The 25,911-nt window shown below is 43.3% G+C and overlaps 2 protein-coding genes across 5 annotated transcripts; one reads left to right on the forward strand and one right to left on the reverse strand.

Annotated features, from left to right (window-relative positions):
• Positions 1-931: 931 nt before the first annotated feature.
• Positions 932-4,094, reverse strand: CENPL (centromere protein L). Its single transcript, XM_080349134.1, has 4 exons — positions 3,941-4,094; positions 3,582-3,827; positions 2,525-3,067; positions 932-1,820 (listed from the first exon to the last, which is right to left on the reverse strand). The coding sequence occupies exons 1-4, from the start codon at positions 4,079-4,081 to the stop codon at positions 1,749-1,751; spliced, it is 1,002 nt and encodes a 333-aa protein (XP_080205260.1). The 5' UTR covers positions 4,082-4,094; the 3' UTR covers positions 932-1,748.
• Positions 4,095-4,187: 93 nt separating this feature from the next.
• DARS2 (aspartyl-tRNA synthetase 2, mitochondrial) lies at positions 4,188-24,169 on the forward strand. 4 transcript variants are annotated; one of them, XM_080348877.1, is made up of 19 exons: positions 4,188-4,548; positions 5,758-5,857; positions 7,427-7,493; positions 7,785-7,886; positions 8,768-8,827; positions 9,096-9,191; positions 10,166-10,289; positions 10,939-10,985; positions 13,464-13,570; positions 13,822-13,891; positions 14,471-14,650; positions 15,400-15,507; positions 16,589-16,651; positions 16,835-16,987; positions 17,855-18,073; positions 18,936-19,046; positions 19,265-19,340; positions 20,427-20,653; positions 21,407-24,169. In XM_080348877.1, exons 1-18 carry the CDS (start codon positions 4,458-4,460, stop codon positions 20,612-20,614), a joined length of 1,962 nt encoding a protein of 653 aa, XP_080205003.1. In that variant the 5' UTR covers positions 4,188-4,457; the 3' UTR covers positions 20,615-20,653; positions 21,407-24,169. The 4 variants fall into 4 exon arrangements, with proteins under 4 accessions (XP_080205003.1, XP_080205002.1, XP_080205004.1 ...); XM_080348876.1 differs by having other exon boundaries at positions 20,427-24,169; XM_080348878.1 differs by lacking the exon at positions 8,768-8,827 and having other exon boundaries at positions 20,427-24,169.
• Positions 24,170-25,911: the final 1,742 nt, after the last annotated feature.

A 25,911-nucleotide genomic window follows, 5' to 3' on the forward strand; every position in this document is an offset into this window, starting at 1 on the left:
TTGGATATAGTAACAATTACATTACAGTAATAAATGGGTCATTAAAACTTTTTTAAAAGCCCCTTTTCCCCTAAAGATCGGTATTCTTGTGTTTACATATGAAGATCATTTGCACCTTTACAAGGAAAACAAGTATTCTGTAAACAGATGTTTACATGTATCATTTATGCTTTTTTCTAGCATGAGTAACTTGTATAAATAGTGCTATCTTAATAAATTTCTTTTATGCTGTTCTTTGTTTGTTCCTTTGGGTGAAAGCAGTGGGCTGTGCTTTTGCATAGTTTGTGTGGATGTAGATGCTGTTGTTTTTTTGGTTTTGTTTCTTTTTCAGACACCATTCCAAGTAAAAGAAAGTAAAGTAGTAAAGGAAGAGCTGAGCATTAGATTAAAACTAAGCTGTGGGTGTAACAGCGCTGTTTTCAGATCAAATGCAGGTGACAATTATGTCCTCTGAATCAAGTTAACAAACTTTGTCTAATATAAAAAGAAACTAAAGCAGCAGAAGTGATAATTTAAATAACTGCTGAGCTGTCAGTAACTTCAGAAGGTTGCTTAGCTATTTCTACCAGGGTAGGAATTATCACTTCACAGACTTAATTTTCAACTAGTAAACAAAAACTAAAAACAGGTGCATGTTTCTTTGGCTAATTCCAGAAGTAGATTAGGAACCAGGCATGCAATTATTTCATGTTTGCACGGCTGGTTCATGTCAGTGGTTTTAGTGACAGGTGACAAATAAGCCCCAAAATTACATGGTTGGGCAAGGAGGCAAAGACTTGCACTTGGAAATAAGTACCACACAAGTATATATTTAACCAGGCATAGGTAGTCTTTACTTTGCTTGAGACCATTCTATTAGCAAAAGATGACAAATATTGTCTTTATTTAGTACTGTGATACAAAAATCATAACATTTTACACGTACTTATTCTACTTCCTTTCTTGCCCATTTCAGTTGTAGCCAGGCACTCTGCATTAGCTCTCTGAACTCCTACCTGCTGTACAAGGGAAAGATCTAATATAAAGGTTTAGCATCCCTAGCTCCAACTCCAAGCATTCTCTGGCCTACAAGATCACATCCAAGACAACAAACATCAGGCAAAGCATAGCAAATAACTAATGCATACACAGACCTCAGTTTCCTATGTATTAACGTGTCTGAGAGGATCAAAAGGCAGTTGTCAGTCTTGTGCTGTTCATCTCAGCCCAACTGGGATGTCGATGAACACTTTACCATCTGGCCTCAGTGAGCTAGAAAGACAGACATGGATTTTGCTGCCCTGGGTTGTGGAGCATGCACCTTCTCTGCAGTGGGCTTGACTTTGCATTTAGACTGGCCCAAGACTAGTCACTGTTTAGCTAAGGCTAAGGTCTGTATAGCTTAAGCTATCCAGTTCAGTGAAAACTCAGCTAGAAACAACAGAAAGACCTGTCAATAAGCAACATCCAAGAACTTGCAGAGTTCATCTCCTAGCCCCTGGCTGATAACTACACAGAAATGAACAGAGTGACTATGATACAAACTTCTATTAGCTGCTCCTTTAGGGCAAAACAGGTGCATGTCTTCTCTGTGTGCAGCGTTGAATTACAGCAAGGTATGGGGATGAGTGCAGGAGTTCTGAAGTCCAACTCTGGACAGCCAGGACAAAAGGAAAGAAGATGCCGCAGGAATGAGTTTACAATCGGTTTCTCAGTATACATCTTCCAGTAGCAAGCCTTTTTAACGTGAAGATTTGCTGAAACGAGTCTCACTGTATCTGACAGATTGCTAGTTCTGTCAGGAGCATCAGCACTCCAGTTAGGTATTGACTTTGGCGAAACTGTAAGAAAGAAGAAATGCATGTCAAAATGAAAATCCTCTGTACCCAGAACAGTGAAGTCTGTACATTGTAGACTAAACTTAAGCAGTTGCGTTACACAAACTGTTCTTTAACTTGGAAGACTGTATTGTATTCCTTGAAGAAACTTCAGGAAGGATTAATCTTCCATGGTTTTAAAGCATATTACAGATACCTCTATAGGGAGAACAGCACCTTTGTGAAAAGGGTTACCAATGAATTCATTTTAAGCAAGATGTTTTCAATCAAGATCTTCTGGCTCTTAGCTCACCCATGCACCAGTTATCTTTATATAGCAGGATAATTATATTTGTCTTCTGTGTCTTAATAACTGCAATACTATAAAGCTAATTATTATTTTTTTAATATCTTTGACTAAGTTTGGGATCTTTTTAAGCCTAAGTTTTGGCCACCAGGCAAATAAACTTTCCTGTTTATACCACAGCTAATACACCTATTTCTAGCCCAAGACCAGGGCTAGTACCTTTTGATGCAATATAGTAGAAAAATACTGTACTGATAGTTGTCCCAACTCCAGAACTAATTATGACTAATAAAAGCTGAGGGTTTAACAAGTCCTTGTAGAAAATTACACCTAAGAAACATGATACCTTCAAGTTTCAGAAGCAAGGCATTTCTAGACAGGTACAGCTATTTTATTTGTCCAGCATGGGTTAAAGCCTCACCTTTATAATCCCATCACAGTGTGCTGAGGCAACTGCTGTAGAAACTTTCACCAGTTTTGTGGCTGACAAGTGGATCTTAAAGTGTCTGTAGAAGTGGGAATAAAGGCAGTCCATAAACACATCCACCTCTTCTTGAGTGATCTCTCCTGGAGTTTTTTGGATTGTATCCCACAGAGCTTGGGCATCCTCCAGATTAATGGCATACGAAATATACAGAGGATGGGGCAGGCGGGGGACAGAGAAAACGAGTTCTGTGGCAGATGCAGGTTTGTCTACTTTACATCCAGTCCACATGGCTGCCATCCAACTGAGATTGAAAGGGCTGAGGGACAAACGGCGGAAGCAGCAGTCAAAAGTCTTCTGAAACCAGGTTCCAACAATGGCCGTGTTACTCTCTGCCCCGTTGACAAGGAACAGAGGTAAACAAGTGAAAGCCTCTGGCAAGTTCTCAGAAAGCTCATCTCCAGCCACACAGCAGAACCAGCCCGACCATACCACTTTCTCTTCAGAGTTTTTTGGGGAGGCTGATGATCTCGAGGAAAGCTGAGACAGGGAAAAGAAATATTAGATTATTTTGTTTTTTAGTCAGATGTTTTCTATTTTATAATTTCAGGTGTTTGGTAGAAGACTTTTTTTCAGGACCTCATATACAACATTCTTTAAAGCTCATACAGTTAGTTGGTCTGTTCATTACTTCTCCAAAAGATGCATGCAATTCTGTTGAAAACAGCAGGAAAAACACTTTCTATGTCATTAGGAACAGTCCTGAAATCAGAGTGTATGCTGCTTAAGAAGAGCCAACCCGTGGTACATCCTGTAACCATTGCCCTGCTGAACTTGACAGTTCAGTAGCATCTTGAGGCAAACATTTCAGAAATATTAGACTTGAGCTATGGCCAGGAGATAGGATTATACCCATTTTATCCAAGAAGTTAAATTACCCGTCCAAGCCCTTGCAGTAAATGAGTTGCTAAGCTACAATATTAGACAATTGCTCCTTTTACTCTGATTTAATCAACTAATTATGATTACCAGACCTGCTGTGAAGGCTCCTTACCTGCACAAGAATGGCTGCCTGGTCTCGGTCGCTGCCTTTCAGGTCTGGGAGGCTGGTGACAGACACTTTGATGTCCAGCTCACCCCCTATCTCCACCGCCAGCCCTTTCTTCTTTTCGGCGGCGAAGAAGGCGCTGAGGAGCCGCGAATAGTCCCTCAGGTGAGCCTCGGAGAACCGGTACAGGGGAGTCACGCTGTACAAGGCCCATTGCTTGCGCAGTAGAAACGCCGTTCTCTGGGTGTCTTCCTAAAACAAAAAAGCTAAGACGTTAATATTAAAAGCCAACAAACGGGAAGAGCTTTCCCTGGGCTGAGGGGACGGGCAGGCCTCACCGCAACCCCCGCCGCCCCGGCCTTCACCTGCGTGCGCCGCGGCGCCGGGAGCAGCTGGCTGCTGGGGCTGAGCGCGGAGCGCCTGCGCGCCCTTCCGAAGGGCAGCCCCCAGGACGGCCGCCCGGTGCTGGGTCGCGGCTGCCCCGGCCCGCCCGCCGCCGACTCCATCACGGGCCCGGCGCCGCTCCCCGCCCGGCGTCTTTTGAACGCCCTTCCCGTCAGCCCCCGCGGCGCGCTGGGCGGGACGCCGCCGCAGCCGCCATATTTGCGGCGGGCGGAAGTGGGGGAAAGAGAAAGAACGTGGTGCCGAGTTCGTTGTGTGTGGCCGGCCTGCCGCGGCTCGGCGTGAGGCGATGGTCTCGGGGAGAGGCGGGCGCTGCCGGGACGTGACCCGCCTGCTGCAGCTGGGCCTTCCCGGCCCTCGGGCTCCGCTCCCCGCGGCGCTCTAGGCCCTCCCCGCGGGGAGAGGCCGCGGCTGGCGCTTTCCTTCCCGTGGCCCTGTCCTGAGCGTGTGTGGCGGTCCCGCCCGTCCCCAGGCTGTGCGATGGCCCTTCCCCGCCTGCTGCGGCTATGGGCCCGGGCCCCGGGCCTCGGGCGGGCTCTGCACCGGGCCGGCTCGGCCCCGGTGGCTCCAGGTGAGACAGAACCGTGTGTCTTGTCCCCACCGGCTCCCACGGGCTTTGGGGTTTGGTTTTTATTGTTCTGGGGACCCAGGTCAGAGCAGTCTGTTAAAAGGTTAAAAGCGCACTCTTTACAAATTGCTATTGGGAGATTTAGGTTTGACACAAGAGGGAAGTTTTTCATGCTGCTATTGGAATAATCTCCCCGGGGAAGTGGTGGGTTCCCCAGCGTTGGATAATTTCAAGATTCAGCTGGGCAGGGTGCTGCTCCAGCTCGTCTAGACCGGGCTTTTGCCAAGGAAGCTTGGATGAGGTGGTCCTTTTGCTTTCTTCCAACCTGGTATTCTATGATCATTTTTAGGAATGTCTTCTTCACATGTATGTATTTTTTTTATATATTTTGTCATCACAGTGAATTGCACTTCAAAGTCTATTAAAACCAGTTTGTCCAACTTTTTTCCCCCTCTTTTTAAATTGCTGAGCCTTTGCTTCTTCCCACCGTCTTTTTTTTGGCGTAGCACGCAACTTATAAGCAACAGGGGGAGCTGAGTGCCTAACATGGAAACAAACCTTGCCCTCTACTCTTTACAGCCTTTAGCCTGTGATGTAGGTAGGAAGACAAGTTCACATAATTATACACACATATAAATGTTTAGGTAGTGGCATCCTGCAATTTTTTCCTTGCAAGCTGAATCTCTGGCATGTTCTGTAAGTAGCATGCTTAGTTTTATAACTAAGTCCTGATGCCGGGCATGTTGGGGTCTGTGGAAAGTCTGTCATCATGGTTCAGGCCTTTTACCGCTAATTGGAGTCAGGAAGCTGTTCAATTCACACCGATGTGGGGGGTGTCCATATGTTTTAGTCTGGGCTTGTCAAGCCCTTTTGCTGCTGTGTCTTCTAGATTTGAGTGTGGAATGCTCAGCGTGCCTCAAGACTGATCTGCAGCCTTCCCTTCTCCTGCCCCTGAAATTTGCAGGGTAGAAGTGTGCAGCAAGGCTGTGTTCAGATTTCTGTATGAAAGATTGGCAGAGATATAGAAATCATTCCTCTTAAATTATTTAGAATAATTTTGTGCTATGCGTGTCCTGCCGTCGTAGTAGTTGTACTGGGGATATATGAAGCTATTTCTTTGTAGATGCCTGTATTGGTGTTTGGGAAGCTCTGTAGCTGTTCTGTCTTGTTTGTCTGCAAAAGTCACAAAATAATTTATTGTTTTTATTCAAGACTTCAATAGCTTTGTCACTCGAACCAACACTTGTGGAGAGCTGCGTTCTGCTCACGTGGGACAAGAGGTCACACTGTATGGATGGATTCAGTACCAAAGGTAAATACAAACCAAGGGGAACACAGAGATGCTTGTTTGCCGGATCCTATGTGTGCTCTAGGCCTGGATTCAAACACTTGTTTTTTAATGCTTCAGGTTATCTTTTAATATTCTGCAGTAGGCACTTCTGAAGTGACTAAAACAGTTGAGAACCATGCCAGATCAGTATTTAAAATTTCAGAGTTTCATACACGTGTTAATTGTTCCTTATTACAACTCTGTAAAGCAATTAAATATTATTATCCTCGCTGTATAGGAGAGAAAATGAGTAACATATTTATAGCAATTCTAACAGCTGTGAGCAAATAATTTCTTTTAGATAGTGTCCTTAAATTTTAAGCAAGCAGTGTTGTTTGTCTTTTCAACTACAGCATCTAATTATGCAGTTTAAAAGTATACAAGCCTTGCTTTAAAAATAAGTACTAAGGGAAGGTAGTAAGCAGAGGATAAAGTGTTAATTTCAACACTTTGCTATAAGTGATGTGATATAATCACTCCTAGTGGAGTTGGACATTTTGTAAGTGTAGGGTGAAGAGCAAGTCTGTGTACAGCATGGACACTACTCCAAAATATTCTGATCTTGGATATGTGCTTGTAAAATGAAGATAACTCCTGTGGCTTTGAAGTTATTTAGTATCAAAAGTTGCCTTTTTGCATTTAACAGTCTAGAGAGGGTGGGTTTTATCCAGTGTTGTTCTGCAGTGATGCTCTACATGGATTTTTTTTTTTTATTAGGAGGTTTTGAGTATCTCATCTTTGAACAGGCATCCATGGAGCTCAGGAAACAGAGTTAACATTGTTGCAATTTGATGGTTGTGCTCTTGCTTTTAAAACAGCCAGATCCTGTTCCACTTGACAGCTCCTTGATGGATTGAGTACAATGGTAGCTGTCTCTACTGCAGCTGAAGAGATCGAGATTTGTGATTCTGGGTCTAGACATGTGGATTGTTCATGTGAAACTTTTTATGGGACCAATGTTATCTTTCTTGGTTTGGGGTTGGACTGTTTTTTTGTATCCATGTGTAGTTCAGTTTTATTGCTCATAAGAAACTTCTCAGTGAGGGTAACAGAGTCTGGAACAGGCTGCCCAGGGACGTTGTGGAGTCTCCTACTCTGGAGACATTCAAAACCACCTGGACACCTTCCTGTGTAACCTCATCTGGGTGTTCCTGCTCCAGCGGGGGGATTGGTCTGGATGAGCTTTTGAGGTCCCTTGCAATCCTTAACTTTCTGTGATTCTGTGTGATTCTGTTTATCTGGACAGTGTTTCCCAGCAAGAAATTGCATGTGTTGTGAATCCCCATTCAATATGAAATAACGTTCAAATTAAAATTCTGCCTCTCACAGTTATTTGCACATTGTTTTTTGTGGCTGGGCAAAATGTGAAACAAATTGTTCAAATGAGATTCAGATGTGGGAAAAGTGTCTGTTGGTACATTCCTTGGAAGTGCTTTGAGCTCAGTCACACGGTACAGAAAGTAGTTAGTTGCCATGTGCTTTGGCATAAAAAGCAAAAGACTTCTGAATTATTGAAAAAAGCTTTTTCCTTTTGTGTTTTGCATGGATCAGACAAGGCCTGTTTCTGGTTCTGAGGGATTTCCAGGGCCTGACCCAGGTCATCATTCCACAGGATGAGGTAAGTGCTACCAAAATATGGGTCCCTAGTTGTTGGGTTTTTTTCCTTTTGTTTGGTAGTTTGGGTCCAACAGACAGGGCAGGGAGAACGAAGTACTTTGTCAGACTGGGTGCTCTGCCTCACAATAAGACTTAAGTATTATGAGGACCCTGGTCTGACGCTGCAACAGGAACATTAATCCTGTTTCCTCTGGGTTATGATGAGTGATCCTGAGTTTAAATGGGCCATTATGAAACGAGGGTCTTTGTCCTGTTCTTTGAATTTTTGTGAGACATTGTCATCTTCTTGTAGGCACATTCCCATGTGAAGCAGCTCTTGTCTAACGCCCCAGTGGAGTCCGTTGTGCGAGTGACTGGAATTGTGTCCCCTCGGCCCCCAGGCCAGGAGAATCTGGTGAGGATGTTGGGGTCTCTCGATGTTTTTATTCCTTGTGGCAAAGAGCACATTATTAGTGGGATTATGGTGGTTTTTGTGTCGAAGCTTTGCCATGGCTTCTGGGTGTGTGACAGCCTATCCTCAGATAATGGGAGGTGAAATAACTGCTATGACATGTCACTTAGGAGAACCTCAAAGCACATTAGAGACACCCACAAATCAAATTATATTCCAGCCCTTTGAAAGGATAATGGCTTTTTCAGGCTTTCAAAGTGTGGTTGAGGTGATTTCTTTTTCTTGAAAATAAGTATTGTCATCACAGGTTCCACAGCATGTGATGACCTGTTTCTCGCTCAGAATAGATTTTGCTGTTCTCTTTGTATGGGAAACAGAGGTTGAATCATTTTTTAACGTTATGCATTCCTCAGCTCTCATTGAAACAGCTGTAGATTAATCTGTCAGGATTGTATGTACCCCATTATTGCCAGGCCTAAAAAGAGAATCTGGATTAATGACCGTAATTTTTTTTTCTCTTACTGCTTATAGATGTCCATAAAGAATGCAAGCTTTGAGCCATGCTTTTATTTCTTTTAATCATTTATCATTTCGCTGGAAGGTTGTAGGTACTTTCCTCTTGTAAATAGAAAGAGTTGTGTAGGATTGCATGAACTCTCAAGTGGCACGATGCTAAGTGGGGAAGCTGTCTGTTCTCCCTGGGATCTAAGAAAAAGACGACTGGTTCTGAGAACTGGTGTTCAGAACTGGGGGTTCTGAGAAGTTCCTCACAAGCTGCCTTTTTTTGACTTGTATTAAGGATTGATGGTGATGCTGCTAATGCACACTAAAATGTATGCTCTTTGGTTTCATTGAAGCTAATGGAACTGGTATTTTGTCCAAAGGTCTGTGCCTGCCTGTTCCTCTGTGCTCAGCATGTCCTTCAAGGAGAAGGCGAAGGAAAAGTAATTATACTTCTTGTAGAGATCAGTGTGCTACTGGGAAAGAAAATGCCATCTTTGGTGAGGGGACTTGTGTTTTTCTGAACAGAATGGAAATCTAGGAGAAATGTGTCCTTGAGAGAAGTTCTCTGAGTTATACTGTGTTATAAGACAGGGAGGATAATCACATGGGTTTCTTTTTTTCCCCTCACCACCTGTGAAATACCTTTTCTTATTTGTTTTCTTTAACTTTTGAATCTTTTTTTTTTTCTTGCCTTTTTTTTTTCTCTAGAAAATGCCAACAGGGGATATTGAAGTGAAGGCAGAGACTGCAGAGATTCTAAACTCCTGCAAGAAGCTACCTTTTGAAATCAAGGATTTTATCAAGGTTTCTGTGGTTTTTCTTATTTTTTTTACCAAAGTGGTGGCTTTTCAGTAAATTTGGAATTTGCTCAGGGTAATGGCAAAACATGGTAGAACTTTAGTTCTACCAGCTCTGCTTTGGGGGAAGGACTATTTAAAATAGGGGTGCTGTTTGTTAGCTGCGAGCGTATATTTCTAATTAGAGTTAAGCAGAAAACAAGGCTTCAATGATTCCAGTGCACAGGGGTTTGCAAATATCACTGTAAGAACAGATGGTAAAGAGAAGAGTGAGAGAAATCAGGCTATGCTGGTGTTTTTGAGAATGTGGAACAGAACCTGCCTGTGCACTGCTGTGTTTGAAGGCAAGAATGCTTAGCCTTATCTGGAGAAGTAGCTGGTCAGCCAGAGGATTTTCTTCCTCTGTAAATGCAGAGTCTTAAAACAGCTTAGTTTTAGTGGAGGCTCCATGGTGTACGAAAGGCATCAGTGTTAATTTGAAGATATTCTCTGTGCCATTGAAGCTGTGACTGATACATATGTGTTGGAATTGGGAGAACTGAGTCCTTTTCCTTCTGTGTTACAGGCCCTGGACAATTCCCGTCATCCACTCTACTTTAATTTTCCTATCTATAATCAGGATGTATCAGCATTTAGTTGCTCCTTTAGATCTAGGTATTATACCTCCCCTCTGCTTAAAAATCACAAGGAGGATTGCTGTAGTCCCTTGCAGTGGACTGAGAATGAGGAGGAGTGAAATCCTGAGCTTTAATGTGCAAAACAGTAAATGTTTTGGTATTTTTTTTAAATATAATTGTCATGCATAGAAACACCCTCAGTGGCTGACATTTGTCTGTGTAGTCTGTAGGTAACGGGTGGGTTGTGGCAATAGAGCAGCATTTTTTTTAGTTTCCTTCTTTTGTCCTGTGACCGTAGGAGCGGCTTTATTGGACATGCAATTTGAATTTTTGTCTCTGAATCCTAATCATCTCTTATCTCCAGAAATCAGAGGCCTTACGGATGCAGTATCGCTACTTGGACTTGCGTAGTTTCCAGTTGCAGTACAATCTGCGGCTGAGATCACGGATAGTCATGAGGATGCGGGAATATCTGTGTAACCTCCATGGTAAGAAAAATTGTTGAAGAACAGAGTGCAGCAAACAACACTTTAGCCCTCCCTTCTGCTTGCTGTTGCTGGGAGACAGGAGACATTGCCAGTCAACTTGTTATTCCAAACTGGTCCCACTTAGTAAAGACACGTCTGCTTGTGGTGAGGTCTTTAGAGGGGTGTTGGCAGGCCTGAAGAGCCAAGTATGTTGAAATCTCTTAGCATGCTAAAACAAGTTGTTTCAAATGAGCTTTATCCAGTGAGAAAATGCTTTTTGCAGGTAGTTTCCCTCTTTTGGTCACCCAGCTTGAGGCAAGTCAAAGGGATGGATTTCTTATAGGTCTTATATGCATACCTTAAAATCAGGAAGTCCTTTTTGGAAAAGCAAAGCCTTGTTCAAAATGGACAGAGAATTAACAGTTTTTCAGCCTATGTAGAGTCCTCTGTTATCAACAGTTCTGGTGGGACATTGGGATGGCTCAGAGCCTTTAAATGTCTTTACACATGTTGTTCTTTGAAGCAGCAAAACCTGTAGATTTTGAAGAGGCTACATTTTGTGCTAGGTTAGCTGTTTTGCTGACTAAGCCCAGTCTAGTCTACTTTGTGTCTTACTAGTTCTCCCACTTTTCAGCAAATTCCATGTCTGAAGCATGTGTTTGTTCCTCAGGGTTTGTGGATGTAGAAACTCCAACGCTCTTTAAGAGAACCCCAGGGGTACGTATCCAGTTAGTAACACATTTGGCCTCCCGTGATTGCACAGGCAGTTTGTGATTGAATTATTGTCACTTGCCACTCTGCCTTCACTGCTGTTCCCTAAGTTACAGCTCCTGTACAAATTTCTGATATGGTACATGGATCCTTTTAAAAGTAGAGCGAGTGAAATGGGAGATGTCACATCTTGTGTCTTGATTTTAAACCTTCAAATGAATAAAGCTTCTGTCTTGTAGACTGCATGTTGAATGAAAGTCCTGTCCTGGGACATCCAGATTATAAAACCAAAAAACTTCCTCTAAGCACTGTTTCCCCAGCACTTATCTCTTAACTAGTAGGTTACTGCATTTTAATTTCAGAGTTTATATTCCTTTCTTTCATTTCAAAAATAATCACAGAGAAGAGCTATAGCCCAGGAATTGTTGGTGCAGCTAATGCCTGGAGTTCTTGCATTTGAACCCCTTTATTGGATGGTGTATTGTTATGCCTTAGTCTCTTGGAGCAGGAGGTGGAGAATCTACTTGGGGATATTTTTGGATTAAGTTGGTTAACAGATTTTTTGAACTGTGACTAAATGGCCATTTGTACATTACAAGTGGGATTTTGTAATGAGGAGAGCAGGTCCGTTGCTCTTGCTCTTCTGGGCTGTGTTGTTAGCTTAGAATTTGTGGATTTAATTCTGCAAAATAGCTGTGTCTGAGGCTGTGTGACTGCCTGCTGTAGAATCCAGTCTCCCAATAACAGTCTATCCAGTTTCTACATTAGATGTGGTGTGAGACTTAAGTCCTTTGTATATTTAACCTAATTGCTGCAAAAATGTCCAAGATGTTGATACTAGACTGGATTTGACAGTTGAGCAGAGCTCAGTGAGAGCAAAAGACAGTGAACGAAGGTGTTTTGCAGTCTATCAAACTGTAACTACCTTGGAAAGGGTAGTCTCTGCTGCTATTCCTAGAGAACTCCGAAAAGATTGTGCATTTCATTAGCATTTTATTTCACTTATCATGCTCTAATTGCTGTGCTGACCTCTCTTGCTCAAAAGTTCAGTGTTTCAGTTTTCTCTTGCTTGGTTGGATGGAAGAAAGTCTGTAGAAAAGGTGTGAAAAATTGACTCGTACTTTGAGCTGAGTGCTCAGAAATTATCAATTCTTAGTTTCTCTCTGGAAGATGCTTTTATACCCTACTCTTTACAAAGGACAGTAGTCTTTTCAGAGTTTGGTGTCGTTTTCAGCTGTGCAGAAGACTCTCTTCATGTGTCAGGTATTTCCTTCCTTAACAGCTCTGTAAATTGCTGCCGCATTTGTTGCTAGGCCTGAACTGTGACATGAACTGAAGTTAAAGCCCACCTGTCACATGAAGCAATGGAGAACAGGAAATGTCAGGGAAGCAGAAGTGGACCCAGATTTCAAGAGTGGTGATTAGAGCAGTGTTTTAGTTTTACCACATGTTGGAAAAAAGTCCCTCCACTGCTTATTTCCAGAAGCTGCGGCCTGTTCATACAGCTCAGTTTGAGTCACTTGAGGAAGCATTGGTTTGACTTGCCTTCCACTTAGCTCTGCTGCCAGGGACAGGCAGGAGCACAAAAAAATGCTATTTCTTAGGCTTATTAGGTCCCTAATGTTCAGAAGAGTGACACCACAATTCTCTGGCACAACCTTGGTACAAGTGACTGAGCAGCTGAGATGGATTTATAAAGCAGAAGCAGTTGTAGATTAGGTGGAAGAAATAAAACTACTCCTTCATGGGGTGGAAAGATTCCTCCCTGCCAACCCAAACACAGCCAGATCAGGGGTGGATTTCAAGAAAAGGACCTAGCCCAAGCTCATCACTGGCTTGTCTACAGTTTCTAGGGTAGAGGTCCAGACCTAAAACATCAGCTGCTGAATTTTGTAGTATTCAGCTTGGCTGCCTGTGGAAATAAGGCCATGATTCTGTTGGCCTTCTCAAAAAATTTTAAATCTCTTTGTGATTTCCCTTATATTCAACTTGGGCAGAAAGGTTTGGAAAACAAGTTGCTAAAGTGAAGTAAGCCTGTAGTGGAGGGAAAGGCTATAGTGTGATCTTGTGTTATCAAACAAAAGAATCCGTGGGAGGAAAAAATGTGATAGGATGCTCCATTTGAAGAATTTGCATTGATTGTAGGTGGGGTGATTGTAGGAAATGGCTTGTCTCTAGTGCAGGTGCTCAGACGAAAAGTTCAGGTGAACTTTTCTTCAAAATCCATTTGTTCTCATTGATAAACTCAATGTTTTTGCCATTCCATATGCACTTGTAATGTTTTGAGCAAATAAAAAAAACAGGGCAAGAGGAAGAGCTGAGTCTTCTGAAAGAGAAGGGGAAAAAATGGCCAAAACCCCAGTAATCCTTGGCAAGCAGCCTATCTGTGTGCTAAATATATTCAGGTCTGCTGTTTCTCTGTTGGGGAACTGAGGCCTCTTATTTGCTGAACTGTGTAAGGTTTTATCTTCTTTTTGATGCCAGGGAGCAAAAGAATTCCTTGTGCCCTCAAGGGAAGCAGGCAAGTTCTACTCTCTGCCGCAGAGTCCTCAGCAGTTCAAGCAACTCCTCATGGTTGGAGGCCTGGACAGGTAAGAGTTTTTTGGACTCCTATTTTCTGCATGTCTTATCCAAGGTTTGCTTCCTCTGATCTGTGAAGTTTGAGAGACTTTCCCAAGAATTTATTGCCAAGGGGTTTGTGTTTTGAAGAGCAATCTTTAAATACTTAGGATTACTGCAAAGGGAACAGACCTCTCTTGTTTTTTTTTAAAGAGTCAATTCTATAGTCACAATTTAATTTACGATACTTTAAATAGACACCTGAGTAAAGGTCCTATTGCAGGTATTTCCAGGTTGCTCGCTGCTACCGGGATGAAGGTTCACGGCCTGACAGGCAGCCAGAATTCACTCAGGTAACCAGCTCATGCTGCCTTTTACTCTCCTTCTCACCCCAAACAGCTTGTAGCTGTTTTCCTTTCTGAAGGCTCCGTTTCTGCCAGCTCTTGTGCTGCTTGTGGGGGGTATAATGTTGTTTGTTGCGTGTTTTATCAGCTCCTTGAAGTTAGTGTGGGATGCACGCAAAGCGGTTGCTGTCCCGGGGTGACCGTACAGTCCCAGGTGCAGAGGATGTGGGACTCGCGTTGCAGCAGTGATTGTGTGTGACGACACCACCTCCTCCTGTCCTGCTGGGCTGGGCATCCTGTTCCTCAGCCTTGAGATTCCAGGCAGAGTGAGCCTGGTTCATTCAAGGCTGCTTCTTTTGTCCTTGTCATCATTACCTCATTTAGTTCTCTGAGGAGATTGTGTCCTGAGTCATCGTGCCGTAGGGACATCTTAAGCACACTCTCAGCGTAATGCAGTCATGCCGTGATTTAATGTAGTATATTGTTTCTTTTTATGCTGACTTTATAGCCAAAAGCTTCTGTAAGTTGCAGTGCAAAGGCAAAACCTGTAGCTAATGTGGAATGTCCCCTCTTGTTTTCTATTTTAAGATAGATATAGAGATGTCGTTTGTAGATCAGGCTGGGATCCAGAGGTTGATAGAGGGTCTTCTGCAATATTCCTGGCCTGAGGAAAGAGGCTGCGTTACGACTCCTTTCCCTTCCATGACGTATGAGGAGGCGCTGGCTGACTATGGGACTGATAAACCAGATACTCGTTTTGGGATGAAGGTGAGGGTTTGCCCATTGGAAACTCACAGCTTCTAAAGTGTCTGTCCCATCATCGCTGCTTTGTACAGGTGTTCCTCTCTTGAGGAAGAGAGTGTTTGTTTATTTGGCTGTGGGAAAAGATATGTTTTAAGGAGATTTTATTTTAGAGATAATGTATTATTGTGTTAGGAAGCAATGCATCTTCACTGTCTTAGGAACAGACGCCCATAAGGCATCCACAGATACTGCAGGTGCTTTTGTCTGTTGCACTCCAGGGCATACTCCTGGTGAGGATGCTTCAGGAGAGGCTTCTCCAGCCTTTTTATTGCCTGAAGATGTTTTCAAGATAACCACCTGCAGTTGTGTGTGTACACTGTTTGTAAATGAAATAAGAGTATGAAAGTATGAACCAAGAATATTGACAAATGTATTAAGAGGAACAGTGCTAAAAAGCACAAAAGCGTGCTAGATTTCTTCAGGGATTCTTTTTTTCAGTGTTCTGTTTCAGTATTGCAGATCTCTCCACCGTGGCAGGATGTCACCATCTCAACCTTGGGTTTTCCTGGCTGTCTTGCATTTCTGTTTCTGCAGCATTCAGCTTCCTAATGGTTATTGTAGCTTGGCCACATTTATTTCTTTGTGAACCATTTGATTTCACTGAACAAAGAAACAATGTTCCAGGGAATAGTGTTGAAGGTGTTAAGACACAGGTGCAGGACATTTTTCTTCATGTTTCTACCACCACTGCTTTTTCCTATGATCTCCCCCAGATAATGGATATCAGTGACTTTTTGCGACGATTGGACATTCAGTTTGTGCAGAATGCCCTCGGTTACCCACGCGGCACTGTCAAGGCCATTTGTATCCCTCAAGGAGCAGTAAGTGATGCCTTTACATACTGCTTATGGTTTATGTGAAGTAAATCAAATACCAATTTGAATTCCTTCATTGGTATGGAAGTGTTCTTTGCTATTACTAGGGGAGTAGTGCCCTTTGGAGAACTTGGAATTGGTTGTGATTGGTGTCAGGTTGGGCTAAATGGGTTTAGAAGAGGGAAAAGGAGATGAACAAGCATTGAGAAGAATATATTGTCCTCAGGAAGGACAGAAACAGAAGAAAACAAACTGAACTGCAAGGTTTTTTGAGGACAGGGATGCCTCTCAGCTTGCTTTTGTCAAGGATGACTTCTGATACGTATCTCGTAATGAAAATGTCACAGACCAAATTCAGGGCTGAAAACAGATATAGAAGGCTGAGACAGCCATTTATTTTAGCAGGGAAGCAGATTTAATTCTGGCTATGGTATCTTTGCAGCTTGGGCAATATGGAAAAAAATCTACTAATCACTGAGTGTTATTTGGGGAATGGGACTTTCTTACTATGGTTTCTCTTGGGATTCCTTTAATTCTGTCACGAAACGTAAGTTACTAGCTTCCCACGAGAGGGCACTAAGGTGTGTGTTTGAGCAAAACAAGAGTGATATCTCGAGCCCTTCTAAACTTTAGAGTAGCTGAAAAAATCAAGATCTTGATGCAGGTGCTCACTTAGTGCATTTCTTTGCCTGTTATAATCAGGCCAGTCAGTTTTCCTTTGTTCTTCCAAATTGAGCTGTGTGTTCCCCATCAACAGTGCAGTGTTACAACCTTGTCCCTGCACACTGGGGGCAGTTGGCTTAATCTGTGCTCACCAGATACATCTGATCTGTGAGCAGGGAGAAAAACTGCAGCCAGATGTGCAACTTAGAGGGGCCTCTTCCTGAAAGGAGCCCTTGGAGAAGACACACAGCTGGTGCCTTGTGCTGCAGGCCCTGTCCTGTTCCACAGCCCTCCTGAGAACTTGTATTGGAAAGAAAAGAACTTGAGAAGTTTGGAAATGGCTCAGTCTGTAGATTTGAATCCTGATAGGGCTTTCCATATGTTTTACTGGTGTTTAATTTGTCTCCTGTTGCTCTTTCCCCAGAGATACCTTAAAAATAAAGATTTGGAGTCATTAAAGGCTTCTGCAAAATCCCGATTTAACCAGGTGAGACAGAAACACGGCTGAGGCTTTGGAAACGGTGAATAACAAAATGTGTATAAAGGCACTTGCAGGCAGAGTAAAGCGGAAGAGCAGCTTTTAATAGCTGAGAGTCAGTGCCTGAGCGTGTGATGTTTCAAGGCAAGAGAGGGCAGCACTGGGCTTGAACATACTCTTGTCTTTCTTTAGGAAATCATGGAAATGATCTGCAGGCCTGATGGAAGCTTGAAGTCTCTGCTTACCAAGTTTCTCGATGAGAAGCAGCAGTCGGAGCTTATCCAAGTGCTGAACATGCAGGTGGACGATGTGGTACTGCTGGCTGCTGGTGAACACAAGCAAGTGGTAGGAAGCGTTTCTTGGGCAGCTGTGTGACTTGAATGTTGATGATGATGGCTCCGATGTTATCTGACCTCAGTCTAATTCTTCTTATTATTAAAGTAGGTCATCATCTAATTCTGTGTTGCTCTGGAGCTGAAGCTATAGCAACAGCAAATAAGGCATGAAATGTACCTATTGTTTTTATTTCCTCCAGTCAAATTCTGGGAATAACTCCTTACTGAAACGAAGGCTGAAATATAAAATAGGAGCAAATCAGCACCTCCTTTTCTCCTCCTACCTTAGCTTAATTTTTAAAGGATCAAACAGAGATTGGAAAACAAGGTCAAGTAGTTAATTTTGTCTCCCATAAGCAGATGACAAGAGTGAAGCACAGCTGCACAGCTGCTTACTAGGAACAGTGATGGGCGATTCTATCCCTACCCCTCTCTGTGTTTGCCTAAAACAAGCATTGGTTTATGGAAAGGTGGTGTGCTTTGCTTTATAGCCAAAATTTTGTCATATTCTCTTTCTATGCCTTTACTTCTCTGTGTGCAAAGTGCAAATCTTAACCTGTATTCCCCCAGTTAATCCACATTTGTGTAGCTCTTGAGGTTAGTCAAGGAGAGTTCTGTGAGGATGGAACATTTGGAAGAAAATGAGCTTTCCAGCTCCTTCATTGACTTTCTTTGTCAAACCCCGGAGCTTCCACTGCATCAGCAGGAAGGTGATGTCTTTTAGGAGACAAGGCAAAAGTGTTTAAGGCAACAATGCATTGCAACTGGTGCTGTCTGTGACACTACTGCTGTGGAACACTCTTTCCTGGGTTGGTATTTGAGTGAATTCCCTGTTGGTAAAATTGCTCTGTCTTATTATCTCCCTTCTCCTTTGCAGTGCTCTGCGTTAGGAAGCCTACGGCTGGAGAGTGCTGACATCCTTGAGGCAGCTGGGCTGGTGCTCCGTGATCCTGCGACTTTTCACTTTTTGTGGGTGGTGGATTTTCCACTCTTCCTCCCCAAGGAAGAGAATCCCACTGAACTGGAATCTGCTCATCACCCTTTCACTGCTCCTCACCCTTCAGACACCAACCTCCTCTATTCTGATCCCACAAAGGTAACTGACTTATCATAGAATCACAGAAGGGTTTGGGTTGGAAGGCACCTTCAAAGCTCATCCAGTCCAGCCCCTGCCATGAGCAGGGACATCTTCACCAGCTCAGGTTGCTCAGAGCCCTGTCCAGCCTGGCCTGGGATGTCTCCAGGGATGGTTCATCCACCACCTCTCTGGGCAACCTGGGACAGTGTTTTACTACCCTCATTGTAAAAATTTCTTTCTCATGTCTGGCCTGAATCTCCCCTCCTTCAGTTTAAAAACCATCACCCCTTGTCCTGTTGCAACAGGCTCTGCTAAAAAGTCTGTCCACATCTTTATTATCAGGCCCTTTTAAGTTCTGAAAGGCAACAATAAGGTCTCCCTGGAGCCTTTTCTTTTTCAGCTTATGCTGACTCTCTTACAGCTATGTATCCTGGGAAACTGGGCAAGCACAATCTGTTTTTACAGTAAAAATGGTGTTGTTTCATGTTACTGACTACATATTATATGTTTCTGGAAGAGATGTATTCCAGGTTACACTGAGTGGTAAATATCCATGTGTGCCTCTGCAAAAGAAGCGTACAGGAAACAGTTGCTTAAGTGGAGGAATCTTATATTCTGATCCACCCCATGTCGCTTCAGGTTTCGATGAACTTTGCAAAAGGATTTGTACTGTTCCTACCTCCGTCAGCAGCAGTCTGTGTCTCCGACAGGGCTGGTACCTGAACTGCAATGTACCACTGAGAGAGCAGTGTTTTAGTATTAGTATTTAGTGTTTAGTCACAGCTTTGTTCCCACTGTCTCTGCTGTCTGTGTGCAGGTCGGTGGCAGATGCAGCTGTGCCCCAGCCTTGCTGAGGTGCTCGTTCTTTATTTTCCTGCAGGTCCGTAGCCAGCACTATGACCTCGTGCTGAATGGCAGTGAAGTTGGAGGTGGCTCCATCAGAATTCATAGTGCAGAACAACAGCGTTTTGTGCTGGAGAAAGTGCTGAAGGTAATGCCTACAGATGACTCTAGTATTCTCTTGGAGATTTAAAGGATTAATTAGTTTAAATATCCACTTCAAATTCTGAAAGAAACACTTGTGTACTTCTCAGATAAAGAAAGGTAAGTCTTAGCCCTGAGGGATGGATGACTTCATCATACCTGCATCTTACGTTGATAGTAAGAAGAGCTTTGTTTGTCAGTGACGCTTCTTATGTAATTTTGCAGGAGGATTCTGAGGTGCTTTCCCATCTGCTTGAGGCTTTGGAGTTTGGAGCTCCACCTCATGGAGGAATTGCTTTAGGTAAGTGTTCTGTAGCTTTCCAGATGCACGTCTCTCATGACTTGTCTCCTGCCAATGGACATGGCTGTTCTAGTGTTGCTGTTTGGCACTACCAACGTGGTAACACTGTGTGAGCTTACACAGCACTTCCATCTCTGTAGCAGCTTTGTAGAAGGAAACAGAGGTCTCAGCACCAAGTGCAGAATGTTTTGCTGTTCCTGCCCAACATCTTAGTGTGATTTAGTTCTTACGCAAGGAGCAAATCACTTATTGGTGGCTCTAAGGATGGTTCTTATCTGCTGTTCTACAAACAGTATATTCATTAAGGTTAGGTCATCTCTGTTCTTGTTCCTGTGCATTCAGAACAGGATCACTGTACTGCATGCCTAGAGGCCTGGGACAGCATGGCACTTCATGTTTCATGCCCCTGGCTTACTGCCACGACCTTGCTTTCTCCTTCAGTCTCGCTTCCCTTCTTCCCTGTCTGTTTTGCTCACTAAATTTGGATAATGTCAGATTTTGTTTCCCTAGAACCTTGAAAGTGTGTGGTTTTTAAAAAAGAAAACAGACAAAACCCTGCACCAAAACAAGCAAGCAAACAAAATCCCTCCACCAAAACCAACCAACCAACCACTACAAAAAACAAAGGTGGCATTTTGACTTGTGGTCTTCCAGTGTGATTTCCATCCATCCAGTCACCCAGAGGCTCTTGTTCTTTTTTAATTCCTCCTAGACATAGTCCTCCAGAACTGCTTGATCGAGAGCTTTGTTTGAGCAGTTGAGCAGAGCCCTGACAGTGTTCCTGCCACTTTGCTGCCCTGCTTTTGTTAAGCTGTCTTTGCAAAGGCACTGTCTCTGTCCTGCAGTCCTTCGTGTGTTGCGGAATTTCTGTGATCTTGAAAAGCTTTATTTTGTGAAGCATTTCTGCTCTTGAGGCCAGTCTGTTTCTCTGCTACTGGTTGAGATTAATTTTTTTGCTTTATTTGCTTCCGTTTTATTTCTTAAGCTTAGTAATATTATCTTTCCACCTTTCTGATTTTTCTGACTTGGAGGAAGTAATGTAGCACCATAATGCAAATGATTCACCCATTTGTTTTCTGCTTCTAGGACTCGACAGACTGATCTCTCTCATTGTTGATGCTCCAAGTATCCGAGATGTCATTGCTTTTCCTAAATCCTTCAGGGGACGTGACCTGATGGGCAATGCTCCAGACTATGTCACTCCAGAAGAACTAGAGCCATATCACATCCAGATTTCCTGGCCTCTTGCAGAAAAAGAGGCGAAGCAAAGCTGATTTAGAGCCAGTGATGTAACCTGATCTGTTTAACCAGAGGTGGTTACAGCTTCTAAATACTAGAATTCAGTTGAGAGGGGGCAGTGCAATCGCACTGTACCATGGCAGTTTCATGATTGAATGGGAAACAGACACAAGGGCTCCCTGATAGGAACTCACCTTTCGCTCAGTAATAGTAAGGAGAAGTAGAAGAGCAAAAGAAAATAACAATTTTAGCGTAGGACATTTGAGACTGGCTTTAGGGTGTCCTATAGGAGGGAAGATGGGATCTCTTTTCTTCCAACTCCCCACTCTTTCTGTGTCCCTTGTAAAGTATTTCTTCTCCCATCTGGAAGTGATGGTGTCAGCTTCCCTAGCAGATGGTTTGTGTTCCTGATGCTCACTGATTCTGTTGGCTGCGGACTGTTAGAGTAGAGCAGTGCTGTGCTGGGCAAAGAGCTCTGCGCACACAGAAAACACAGCAAAACTTCAGTCAGCAGCTTGTCTCGTGTTGAAGGATACAAGAACATCCAGGACTTGCCACAGGGAGTTGATATTCAGCTATGTTCCCTCTTCAAAGAGGGAAAGAGAAGCGTTTATAACACTTGCAACAGTTGTCCTGGTAATGCTTTGTGAAGAGGTGATGATCTGTCTTTGGGGCCTGTGGTCCTGGTGCTTTTCAGCACACTAATTCTGAAGTTTGTAAATAAACTTTATCTGACTGTGTGGTTTTGACTGAGCTTGGCTTTGGGCTTTCTCTACAAGAGCAAGCTGCAAGTTGTTCTTTTTGACCCCTCTTTTTGATCCCTCCAGGAAATGACAAGAGATTTGTGACAGCATAGCGGGGTTGCCCGTCTCCTGTGAATTCTGCCTTGTCCTGCAAACCTGCAGCTACAGTGGTGAGTGCTGCAGCAACAAGTTCCTCACCACAACTGTCTGTTCATCCCAGTCCTACACCAGAACAGCCACAGTGCAGGAGCAGCTGTGCTGAACAGGACATGGGCTCCAGCAGCATCGTATAAGACCACTCAGCTCTGTGCTGTAGCATACAGCAAACCCTTTGCAGAGACACCCCACCCCGGTTGGTGTTAACTCTGGTTAGGTTGGCAAAAGCAGAGAATTGCTGGGAGGAAGGTGAAGAAGCTGAGGAAAAGAGAAGGAAGAGATTACCTGGCTAATCTAGGAAGGCGGTGCAAGGGGAGAAAAGTGAGAGCTGCTGTGTCCCAGCTGGGAAGAACCACGGGAGACATCTGCATGAGGACAGAAGGCAGACTGCAGTTCTTGTCTGAGCTGAGGCTGCGCTCCAGCCTTCTGCAGGAGATCCTGCAGATTCTCACCGATTCTATGCTGCTCCAAGGGTTATCAGCTGATTGAACCTTCATACTGTGGGATAACAATACATGGTGGTGTACACTGTTGGTTGTTTTGTTGTTTTAAGTATTGGACTGTCTGGTCAATAAGGAACAATGACAAGGTGGCTTCTCAAGGTTTTTATTTTTTTTAGTGCTTTATACAGGCTAAAGGTACCATCCATAGACAACTAACAGTGGAGCTGACTTGCGGCTGCTGTGCGAGTTATAAGATGATGGAGTTCTGTGTGTAAAAGAAAACTTAAATCCTTATTTAACGTTATATCATCAGTCTTAGAGCATGGTTAAATACTGTTTAAAAAAACCCACAAACCAACACAATCCTGGATTTGTGTTCATATTCATTCTAGCCAAACACTGTGAATTCCTTTATTTTTTTCATTGTATGAGCTATTCATTCTTAGCTTGAAATTAATTCACCTTTGTTTTACTCCTGAGTAGAAGCTGGCAGTAATGGAGGGAGGCTCAGCTTTCAGAGAGAAGCTGAGCTGAAAATTTGATCCCTAAGCAGATCCATGTTAAGAACAATTTTTTGTTGTTTTTTTGGGGAAGAGAGTCACCCTCTGAGTGTTACATGAAATGTTTCTGTTCACTTAACTTCTAAGTGGTGATGCAGAATACAGCTATTACAAGGCTATGTATATTTGGTCTGCTTTTTTTTTTAGAGGATGCTGGGTTTTGTTATTTAGTTTCTTTACTGGTTTTGAGATTTAAATTTGTGTGAAATTTACTTGAGGATCATCTGTGTTCCCAAAGCAGGGATGTCAGAGGCTTGTTTAAGGACATGGACTCACAAAAAATAAGTTATGCTGAAAAGTTCTTCGCTCCCTCAACACTGTTATTTATAGGAACTGTTAAAAAAAAGGTTCAGCACATTATGTTTATTGTGAAATAAGGGCTAGTGTAACATTTGGTTAGTAACTGCAAAGGCAAATGCTAATGCTGTTTGCATCTGAAGAGTCCCAGTTCTTGAAATTAGGATTATCATCAAGCGTTCAAAGGGTAACTGATGTTCTGAGAAGCTCTGGCAGAAATGTAACGCTGCTTGGAATGTTTTTCTTGAGAGCACTTGTCAAAACATGTGAGCAAGCTGTCTGTGAGGCCACACATCCCTTTTTCTGCGAGCTGGTTTGTGTGATGTTTGTTTACCCACTGCTGTATTGAGGACTCACTGCAGTTACAAGTGTGTGACACAGCTATGATTAACTACCGTGAAAAATATGCAACAAAACGCATCCTCCGAGCTGCTGCAGTCCTGCCGTGGTTAGAAGAGATGTATCCCAGTTTTATGCGGCCATCTGTGATTGGGTTTGTGAATGACGGTGTTTCAAAATACAAGGGGGTGAATTTGCCAGTGGTTGTGTGGATGTTGCCACAAAGAAGACAATTAATTATTTTGGCTTTTAGGGAGTATTGTGTAAAGTTTCATTTGGGATTGCAGAAGCCTGATCTACAGAAAGTCACTTTTAAACCACGATCTGGCTGGCATACTTTGCTGCGTATAATATTTGAGGAAAAGGAAGAGTAGACAGGCATCGCAAAGAAATGCATGGAAATAAGGGATGGTCATGCCACAGAGCAGTATCTCCTGTTTGCTGGGGAAAATCTGCTGATCTGTGATCCTGAAAATAAATGTTGAATCCATTGCTTCAGCACAATGTCCATCAGAAACACGAGCTGAAAATAGGCTGCAGCATAACCACAAACCAAGCTTTCAGAGCCCTCCTGGCCTCTCCTCTCTGTTCTTATGTTTGAGACAAACCTATGCAGAAACGTTGCCATGTCAGCTGCCCTAGGAGATGCAAAGTCCTGGACTCCTCTATTGAAGTGCTAATCTTTCAGTAATGTTTCATTAGAGGTGTGCTGTGTAAGAAAAGGTTGGTGAATCTGTATTGCTGCCTGGTTTGGGTTGGTTGTGTGTGTTGTGTGGGGTTTTTTTGGTTGTGGTTTTGTTTTGTTTTGTTTTTCCCCCTTTGTTCATCAACTTAATGAGTGTCCGAAGGCTTTGGGGCTGCCTTTTTACTATTCCTTTTTGTCAAAAGAGCGAGTAGTCATACAGTTAGTATACCCAGACTCCTCCCTGTGTTGGAGGGACTGATGAGACTGTCGGCTGTTACCAGAAACATCCCCTGGCACACAGGGCTGCCTCCCATGCCACAGTTTGTATGTGCATAAAATTAGTAATAAAATACATAATCTCCAGATTCCTGCAGTGATTTCCACGTGTCCTCATGACTCCTCTGCTCTTTCTTTAACCTCTTTTCCCTGTGATGTATGATGGACAAGCGAATTGTCCAGTGTCTGTCTGCCCTACCAGGAGCAGTTACCTTTGTTGGGACCAGAATGGACAACTGGACACAGGTGTTGCCTGAAGATGTGTTTTGGGTCTTTGCTGATAGTGACTGATGATCAAGTGTGATAGTGCGATGATCAAGTGTTTTTTCTACATGTGATGATTGGGTGAGTTCTACTCCAGGGAGCTTAATGACTAGTGTAGGTGGGATGTGAACATGTGGGTGGGTGATTGGGCTATACAAGGAGGGCTCTCGCAGAAGCCAGAGTTGTACATGAGGCCTCTGTGCTCCTCTAACCCCTCCAGCTTGCTGGTTTTCCTCTGTTAGATCTTAACAAAACGCTTTTAAAATGGAGAGACAGATTATTCCCCATCCATAGGGGAACTGGCTTGGTGAATGTTTCAATACATTTCACTGGAACAACCCTCTAGTTATATCATACCACCCTTTTGTATCATCAGAGGTATGTTTCTGGTGTGTTTGAGTATTTTTTTTTCCCCTTCCAGAACAAAAATGTACCATGCTGGTGGCATTCTCTGCAACCAATGATTTTATTATTTGTGAAAATTCTCTGTAAATTTTCTAAGCTCATGAAGAGTATTTCAAGTTGAGTCAAACTGGGGAGAGATCTCAGCATTTGATTTCATCCATCCTGGATGGTTTGGGTGAGTTTGACTCCAAGGGTTTTATATAAACTGCCATAAAGACAGGAATGGTTTTCTGAACTCACACTGGAGTTTAATCCTCTATAGTGCTGGTATTTAGCAATCTCTTCAGATAAACTGCAGTATAATTTCACAGCAGGTTTGTGTAATCCCGTGCTGCAGATACCCAGAGGTTCAGGGTGCTGATTACTTTCCAGTTCTGTTGAAAACTGACCATTGCTATAGGAAAGTGTTATAATTCATAGCAAGTCAGCAGAAATTTTCGAAGAATGGTTTCAGCTGGATTTGTTCCCCCTATTTTACCCCATGAGGACAAGAGGAGAGCTGCTGCTCTGTGTCATCACTCTCCTGCAGCCTGAGTCTGACAGAAGGGCACTTGTGTGTGCTTTTCTTCATCTTGGAGAGCACAGGGACCTTAGCTCAGACCTGAGGTAAGGACACTCTGTGTTGTGGAAGCCAGAGGACATTACTTGGGGTTAGAAAACTACTTCTGGAACTAGATGGTATTTATAGACCTAGTTTTGCTGCGTGTGAGCAGGAGGAATGGAGCAGGTATGGGGACTGGGTGGTGCTGCACTGATATCCAGCATCTGGTGAATACAGGCAGCCTCCAAAAAAGAGTCTATAATGGTAAGAATGGAAAGGTAAGGAGAGCTTATCCCTGAAATAGAAGGGTTTCTATTTCCCTCCTCTGTTTTCTTTATACCGTTAGCTGCTTGCACAACGATGCGTTTGGGCCACGCTTGCTGTTGTCAGTGTGTGTAACATCCATCCCATGAGGATGTTTGGAACGCTCCCTGGCCCGTGTTAGCAGCAGACAACTGGCGGTACCAGATGGAAATCCCCCGTGTCGGCCTCACATGACTTCACCTCTAAATGTTTGGGCTCTAATTTTAGGCTTCTGTTCTAGTTTGTTTTGTGTTTATTTATTTTTTTTTTTAAGCATTGTTTTATAGAATTAAAAAATGTTGATTACATGCAGTCACCAG

This window comes from Nesoenas mayeri, assembly GCF_963082525.1.
Source record: "Nesoenas mayeri genome assembly, chromosome: 8".
Classification (NCBI taxonomy): Eukaryota; Metazoa; Chordata; class Aves; order Columbiformes; family Columbidae; genus Nesoenas; species Nesoenas mayeri.